The sequence below is a fragment of the Tigriopus californicus genome, chromosome 11 (assembly GCF_007210705.1).
Source record: "Tigriopus californicus strain San Diego chromosome 11, Tcal_SD_v2.1, whole genome shotgun sequence".
In the NCBI taxonomy this organism is placed as follows: Eukaryota; Metazoa; Arthropoda; class Copepoda; order Harpacticoida; family Harpacticidae; genus Tigriopus; species Tigriopus californicus.
Genome location: NC_081450.1, coordinates 2,648,267 through 2,657,528, shown reverse-complemented (window position 1 = coordinate 2,657,528; position 9,262 = coordinate 2,648,267). Strand labels below are relative to the sequence as shown.

The 9,262-nt window shown below is 38.6% G+C and overlaps 1 protein-coding gene across 1 annotated transcript in view; it reads left to right on the top strand.

Moving 5' to 3' along the window:
* The window catches only part of LOC131890560 (glycine receptor subunit alpha-4-like), a gene marked incomplete in the record, with an annotated part of 12,631 nt that extends 9,574 nt beyond the window's left edge, over positions 1-3,057 (top strand). The window contains 1 exon segment of the mRNA XM_059239929.1: positions 2,060-3,057. Coding sequence (XP_059095912.1) covers positions 2,060-2,515 — 456 coding nt within the window.
* Positions 3,058-9,262: the final 6,205 nt, after the last annotated feature.

Here is a 9,262-nt window from a genome sequence, read left to right as displayed (position 1 = left end):
CCTATTGAAACAACTTTGGGCTTGTTCGACCAAAAAAAGAAATTCACTTGCAAAAAAGATGTAATTAGCATCTCAGCCAAGTGGTTCGTTGATGTTGCTAGTCCAACGACAAAGCACGATTTATTATTAAAAGAAAACAACGTCTTATTTTGACAACTCCCTGGACCCCAACAGAAACAGTTGGTCAATCTCCTAATGTCATTCCAGCCAAATATTCTTGCGTTCTCTCGAGACAGATGCTGAAGATGGCGAATTAATATGTTTACGTCTGGCACATTCACTGTCCTCGTCCTATCCAAAGCTTCCTTTGGAAACTAAGGTACTAGATGGCAACAAGTGCTCGTAATGGCATTAATTTCGGCACCTATCACTTCATACCCCCTCCTCCCTTGAAAGTATCATCATAGTCGAGACCAAACCTTGTTCAAATTATCGCTAGGATGAGAAAGCTTCCAAAGACGATCACAGTGTATACTCCAACCCAAATGTCTCTTGGGTGATTCCCAACCACTTCAATATATGTTTGGCATTTGAGGGGGCTTAGCAAAGATTGCAAGCCGATCATTTTTGAGCTAGCTATCTACCCAAATGGTAGGATCAACTATTGGAGGGTCCTATGATGTTACTAGGCCTGATTAACCTTGAAAGAAACCCAGCCGAGTGTTGTGTCTCGGTTAACAGTTGTCTTTGGCGGGACTACTTTGGGACGTCCTTTTCGGGAGAGGCAACGGACCCGAAAGGCTGTCCAAACCAGATGATGGAACCAATAGACAACCGACTTGCATTTGACCCAGTCGAGCATGGTTTGATCTTGTCAAAGCTTCGAAACTTCATGTTTGAGAGGAGAAATAAGATGGAATACTCGATCAAGAAGAAGACCCATATCCAATCGCAAGCAAGACCCGAAAGATATTACATTTGTGGTCAATTTGGGGAAACATAGAGAAAGTAGCCACACGTGTTTTGATGTCAGTCTAGCCCCAGGATTTTATTTTTTGAAAACTAACAGACTTGATGTTCAGATTTTCACTTTTCCGCCAAATGGCATTGCCCCACTTTTGCGAAAATAACTGATTTCGACAGCTATGGAGGTGTTTTTCAATTTTCGAGTGGAGGGTACTTGACACGTTTTGAACCGTATGAGCCTTCGTGTTCCAATTGCTTTATGTCAGTATTACTTTTTGAAATCTTTTCATTCCATACATTTTTTTCAAAAAAGCGACATCATATTGATAACTGAATTGCACACTCCTCTACAAAAATGAAAGATTAGTTTTCCTTTTTTTGCATAGCCTCACAATAGCTCAAAATGCTATGTATTGTCACTTAAAACGCACTAAAAGTGTAATCTTTGAAAATGTGTCTTACAATCATCATGAGTACACTAAGTTACTTATTCACTTGAATTCTGAAGATAATACGGTACATACCACAAACAATGTTTTAGATTCGGCCGTTTCTTGAAGCCTTCGTGGAAACTGATTAAAAATAGCTTCTTTGAGGCTTCATTGAGTTTAGTAAAAGTTTCACTGACTGTTCAAGTTAGTGTCCTTCAAATGGTTCTAAAATGAATATTCAAAAAAAAAATGCTTTTTTGAGGGTTTTGAATTTGGTTGCAAAGCGTTTTGAATTGATTTAAATTATGCAAGAAGCAAAGACTCATCCTTGTTTTTGTGATATTGAAAATCGATATGAATTCTTTGAGAAATTGAATTGAGATATAACTGGGGCATTTTCGGTTAAAAACGATTAAATTTGGAACATTGAATCCCATGTAACTAAGTGCTGGTGTATTTGATGATATCATGATTTATAATCAAGTGCTAAGTAAGAGTACTCCCAATTTTCTCTGAATAGGTTTTCGAAAATTCTAGCTTTTTTTAATGTTTTAGGCATGTAAGTTTTTGATGTGGGCTCAAATACCATAAAGCACTAAAGTCAAAGTTGTTTCCCATGATTTTCTGAGGCAGAAAATTGCCGTGATGTGTTTGGGAATTTCTCTGGACTCTTGATAGGGCTTCTTGAACACAGTCTAACCATATAACTGTATATATTCTAGGTCGCGGATTTCGATTCGGAGAGCTGTTGCCCTTGTGCCCAGGTTCAGCCGAATTCCCGGAACGTTCACAATTCGCGCAACCCCCAAACTCACTCAACCTCGTTCAGCACTTTTCCTCCCACGTGTCCACATCACGCAACTCTCTCCACCACACAGAGTTCCACGGTAGTCTTGGGACAGAATGGTCGCACTACCACCATTCAGAGCCCGGATACTCCGGGGGGCAATATGTTTGTGGCGCACAACCCGTTTCTTCAGGATGAACTGTATTTTCAGGGTGACCGCCGTACCTCTCGCCTTTTAATTGGCCAAGGTGCTTTGGTGGGATCTCATCCGGCAGAGCGCGTGGACCAGGCCTGCAGATACTTATTCCCATTAGGATTCTTTGCTTGCAACATCATTTACTGGCTTTACTACCTGAACATAAGCGACGAGGCACCTTCTGGAGGGTTTTAATGCATCCAAGTGCAGCCGCCGAAGACGAATAATTGCTCCGTTCTGTTATTGTACACCATTTGAATATCGCTACAACTCCAAGACACGCTTCAATGACTTGACGAATGCCAGTGGAACTTGAGCGAGGAGACCCTCGTGGCACTAAGTTTGAAAATTCGGGGAAAACTTTGAATGACACACAGAGGATATCCAACTTGTAGAGCACTTGTTTCGCAAAATTTCCGTTCAGATCCCACCAAAGCCCCGAGTTAGAATATGACCGAGAAATTAGAATGTATTTTTTGACAGGCGGAATGCGTTTTCGGACCAAGTGTAATTTCGAAACAATTTTCGAGGGAAATATGAGGTTGATCACATGCACTCGTATGACTGAATCAGATTCAATTGTGTACGTATCTTCTACAGTTTCCATTTCCGATGCACACTGACATTGGTGGGTTATTCCATGCCACCAATATCAGTTCAGCATTTTTCTCCAAATACTCACCAACAAATATCGAATAATGATGTTCCTTTTCAAATAAACTATCAATGAGCATTGATTCCATGATTGGGTTGAGTTGCATCACTTTCGCAGCATCACAGAAATTGGATTTATTTGCATGGTTTCATCTACTTTTTCAGCATAGTGACGTTCATCTCGTTCGTTCGTTCGGCGTCAGATGGCATCTCTCTCGGTCGGCCTGCCATCTGATTACGGGTGTCCCAACTTAGGGATATTCCCGCTCCGCCGTCAAAACCGGCATGCGACATTGGGACATTGATTATTACTTCACCCTCGGGAATGATCGCAGATTCGCCCATTTAAGTTATCAGGGCAGCAACTCATGCTGTAATTCAAATACCGCAAAGAAGCTTGGACTCGGCTAGCCATGGTCCGAACCAGGATTCACAAATTGGAAAGCGGATGCTCCTTCAGTACTGTACCTCATCTAGCCTAGGACAATAGATAACTTCATATATAGATCGGTCAAAGGCGTTGCGATCGCTTGTTTTCGTCTCAGCTGTCGCTGGACGGCAAAAATGTTTCATTTGTAGTCAAGCTACTTAGGACAACTATGGTACAAATTTGAATTGTTGACGGCTCGTCCAAATTCAGAGAAGAAACCCCTAAACGACTCCTTATCAAGCAATTACTCTCGTCTAGCACGCTTCATAAAACGAGTTTTTGTAAGTTATCCGACCACATTTTTAAAAACGAAATTTTGAAGGGGTTAAAATGGGGCTCACGTGATTTGCTCTACCAATGTCCAAATATTTTTTTGACATGTTACGTGTATTATTCTACCGCTCTTTCTACCTGTATATTTGTAAGATTCAAAGAAATTAAGATTAAAGAGGAGTAACAAACGTTTCATGAGAATAATTCAACTTACCTGAAGCGAGATTTCACGAAATATCTTTGTCCCTTTTCCACCAGCGTCAGCTGACCTGAAAACATGCTCCTGTTGAGCTTAAGCATTCTAGTTATTGTTTACTATGCCTAGGACGTTAATTTCATTAAAAAAAAGTCTTAACACTCACATCTGAATGTTTTTTTTTAATTCTGACCAAAACTTCGCCAGCTTTGATTTGAATATGTATCCCTCCAATCAATAAAACTTAGGTTAGAAAAACACCACAAGAGTAATCAGGCCTAGAGAATCGTTCTTTATTTTAAGACGCTACACGCTATTAAGAAAACACCTAACGCAATATTGAGAAGAAGAAAAAACATATTCAAATTGGCCCTGTTATTGAAGACATCAACCTTTGCTGAAAATGGAACTAGCTTTAACCTTATGTTTCTTTTTATGCATTATACATTTCACCTTAATGAAATAAAAAATACACTCATAAGGTGTATTATTGAATTCGGGTTTCTGGTGGATTGTTGTCCCTACACCTTTTCACAAAGAGGGTAGATTGTGTTTCTTTGTTATAATAATAAGAAGCAAGTAACAATTTGACTCGTATAAGTAATAAGTGATTCACCACTGTGGATCTCCAATAACTAAAACGTTTCTTGACAAGTGTTTTTGAAGACAATCATGTAAATTGTCCATCCCTGTCCTCCCGTGCGAAGGATACTTGAAAGTAGGTAACGAGTATAAATTTTATTTGCAGCGGTTGATACTCTTACTTCGACCTTAGTTTAATTCATAAGACACACAACCTAGAGAATTAGCGCTACTTTGTACAGGGTGTCAAGATATTGAGATCTCCTTCAGAAATTTGACGCTTCATTTGATAGAAGTGAAGTGTTAAATACATCATTATTTAGATTTTTTTCCTTTGTGAATTTAGGAATCCTGCTTGAACAAATCAATCAAATTTTCATTAGTCACAAATGTCAAGGAAAGTGAGGAAGAAGCATTTTGATCTCACTTTTACAAGGTCCACATTGCAATTTGAACTGGATTAGGCTAAATGGAAATTGCTCAATGATGGCCAGCTGTTGTAGAAATACAATTGGATCAAAGCCTGACAAATGCTAGGCAACCTACCTTGTTAAACCTAAAGGTAAAGAAACTAAACCCTAAATGCATTATAATTTTGAAAGCACTTTGTGAAATCCAAAGCTCAACCATGTTCTCTTGATCCAGTGAACAATGTAATCACCTGCCTTGTGTGTTTGTCTCCACCATTATTTAATTGATCTTTTTGCCCAAAGGATCATGACATCACTTGATTGTGTGATTCTGCCTATCATTGTAACAATAGTTTGGTTAAGGGTTTCCAAATGGCACATATTTAGATGTGCAAATTTCACTACATTATAGAATAGGGCGTTTTTAATCAAGAGAAGAATATTCGAACATTTTCTTCTTATTTCATCGTCATGCAGGGTTCCCAAATTCGGATAAAACTGTTGGATCACTTGTAGAGGATAAACAAAAATTGAGGGAAACTTCGGTAGCTTTTAAAAAGTCTCTTCTTATCCGAAGACTTGGTTCAACATATTTCTGGATAAGTTTGCTTTACAAAGGATTATTGAAAAACGTAACGCTATATCATGAATGGGCCAATTCCAGCCGAAGAGAGACTGGTAACCCTTGGATGTTTTGAAATTGATCTAAGGACCCCAGACTTTTAGCCTTGGTCAAGTTCTTAAGGGATTTGCCTTTCCTGCCTTAAGTTTTCAAGTTTCAAATTGCCTCATTACAGTTTCCCCTGTTGGCCTTCAACGTGAGCATAACTTTGGCCATGACTTCTGAATTGCTCACTTGGCATTTTGGGACATGATTTTGCCTGCCGAACTCTGGAAGGGTTACCAATATCCTTTGGGCTTAACTATAGAATTGAGGATATGACACTCGGTGTCAATGAGTACAAAGTGGTCCTAAATTCATTTCCACCCTGTACATTTATCACTTCAAATGAAACTTCAAAGTTCTTGAGGGGACATCGCTTTCTTGACACCCTGTGGATGAAAATTTATTTAAAACTGTGTATCAATCAAGTTTCAAGTTTCAAATGTAATGTTACAGTCGACTTAGAGCATCAAACAGCGAAATTTCTTGTCCTCGGAGATGTTAGTGCGAACAAAAGCAAGAAATGTGTATGACGCATAAAGTCACAAAAAACATATTCAGAACCCAATCCATTTGAAATCAGAATACGACAATTTGGTGAAACCATTACAAAAACTTCCAACTTGCCTTGATTCAGCAGGGCACTGCTAAAAATATGCTCACTACTTGAACCTCATATAATTAAATGCAAAACAAGACTCTATTTAACAAGTTCTTATTTATGTCAAGTTTCTTTATCCTAAATTAATTTTGCTGGGAACTCATCACTATTGGACAAACCCCTGTTTTGAAACTTGCCTTGATTCAGCAGGCACTGCTAAAAATATGCTCACTACTTGAACCTTATATAATTAAATGCAAAACAAGACTCTATTTAACAAGTTCTCATTTATGTCAAGTTTCTTTATCCTAAATTAATTTTGCTGGGAACTCATCACTATTGGACAAACCCCTGTTTTGAAATAAACGCCATTTTTCTTATGGGACTTTAGAAAAATGAGTCATAAATAAAGTAAAAATTGTGTCTTGGGTATTTTGTTCAATTTGAAGGGACGATTTCCTTGCTAGTTCAACCAAGGGAAAGGTTATGCCTTGTCAAGTTTGAACAAAAAAAAATAATAAACCTGATAGGAAACTAATGCCTGTTGAATATGCAGTTTCTTTTCAATATTGGGTTTCAGGCAAAAAGATTATTATTCGAAACTACAAAATAAATAAATTTGACCCCTAGGATATATAATACTTCAATAGCGTTCAGTATTTGGACAAGCCTGTTTAATATTTCGTGGTTAATAGTTTTAATTACTCATCAACCGAGTGATTTGAAATAAAGTTTTGGTAACAAGTGCTATTTTTGGTGATATTAAGGGTAAATATATTTTTTAAAAGAAAAACATTTTTCCCCGCCTTGTACTTCTGATGATGTCATTTGATCTCTTGTTGTCATTGTGATTTCAAACATGTGTTAAAATTGCAAGGATTTGGAAAGTTTAACCTTTCTCTAACGCAACCTAAGTTCACTAATGGGCCGAATTAACTCATTGCTCTTTTTTCTATCTTCTAATCCCAAGGGTAACCACTTAGTCCTCATTCTCATCGACTTAGTGTGAAAGGACCATCACCCTTTCCTTCTGTTGTCCCACATGCCTCTATCCCTTCCAATGTTCATTTGTGGCAGTGTGCCATGAATGGTTCGGTTCGTTCCTCTAAACGATTATGGAGATTTCTTTGGCTTTTGCTTTCGGCTTGGATGCTTCGAAAGATTATCAATATCAACACTTGTCCGCCCTGACATTCGACAATTAATAGGAGAATGGCGAATTGAGCCGGGAACTCGAGCGGAAAGTGGATGAAAACTTCTTTTTCGATGTTCACTCTTCCCAAAGTTCGGGATCAATTTGCACTAAGTGGAAATTGTGACTTTTTCGAGCTACTAGTGCCCTTGGACCATATGTGTTCGTTGAGACTAAAATCATGGAGCCACGTTCATGACAGTACATTTGCTACTCGATTACATTCAGCGGACAAAAATGCTTAAATTGTGTTATGTTTAGATATTGCGTTTTTCGGGGCAATTTTGGATCGCAATCCAATGTGGCCATGAAGGAGAGGAAGATACATGGCTCACTTAAAATTACGGGCCGTCAGAGCGAACAGGGTGAATCTAATTGCGGGACAGAACCATTTTCAAAACATTATTATAATATTTATTGTCTAGCCTGGTTTTTGTTAGCTAAAATTACCCCCCCCCAAAAAAAAAAAAAAACAAGGATGCGGTGAGAGCTAATAGAATGAGTTATGTTTAGCTGCTCTTAAACTTGGAATATTCAATAAGAATGTTCATGTCAACAACGCAGCATGAAAGTTTTCTTGAGCAACGTGAATTATGGATCAATTAAGACGAGCTCTATTAATGAAGTCGAACTCATGAGAGTCCTTTAATTTTTTTACTTTTTAGTCCGGATTCGAATCTAACTTGAGCCTCACTGTACTCATCCTTTTCTTTAAACCAAACTAAACAAAGCTAATGCCATCATCATTCGGCTGCTTTTTTACATTCCAGGGCTACTCCAGTCTGCCAACTCAAATTCATTAGCAGACAATAATATCAATGAAGCCTAACTATTAAGAAATAAACGAGTTTAAATCTTTTATATAAACTTCACAAGCACAACTCTCCATGTCGTGGTTACTAAAGCCCGTGAAGAACTAAACTAACAATAAGAATAGAATATTCTCCAAGACATTGACAAAAGGATCAGCAATAAGTTTTGATTTACTTTCATCTTTGAGGCAAAGCAAATGTGTGAACATACATTAGGTTATTGTCATGAAATCAAGAACCTGTCATGTTATGAGTTTTCCTCTCTGTCTACCGACCTTTCATTCCTCTCCCTCAGTTTTTGAGGAGCCTAACTTGGAAGCCTCCCTAAGTGGTTGAAGACATAATCGAATCAGTTTTACATCAAAACTCAGATGTGGGCTCCAAGCCATTTCAGATATCATTGAATGATTCAGCATTGGAAATGTCAGGTTCTCTTCTCTCCACTGCCATAAAGACTGCCGAGCACCTACCACCAAGTAAGTAGTGATGGGATCAAATCAAATTTCAAATTCAAGGTTGCCAGAAAACGTGGATAGCGAGAGCACCCACCTATTCCATCGCAACCTAAACACTTAGGTTTGAGCACAAAGGCAACCCTGGTTTGACGGAGGATAAATCAGGGTTACTTTTTGAGGCTGACTAACGGGTTTCGGAGATTCCACCAGTAATGTCAAGGCCATGGTAGTTGTGAATTGCTGGTCGCGACCTCCCGTGATTATTAATTTGATCCCCATCACTGCCACCAAGAAAGCAAGAGCTTTGACGTAAAAAAAACAAGCTTCCATAGGGGGCGCTTATTTCCAAAATCAGACAGCCAAAACGATATAGCAAGATAGAAATAAGCAACACTTGGCATGGCAATACGCAATTTTTTTCGAAGACATTATGCTACCTGGATCACCAATTAAACATGAGATTTTGATAGAATCAAACAAAAACTACTTTAAAAACGAAATATATTTCAGTAAAGAGGAATCGGCCCAGTCGGCCCAATATCTGGTAGAGGGTGGTTCGCAAAGCGCCCTCTGAAGTGCAGAAAGTGAACCACATTTCGTGTAGCGTAGGAAGCCTATTGAGGTTATTGCTCTACATAGTAGCTCTGGTGGCTTGGCATTGTGGAAAATGTGG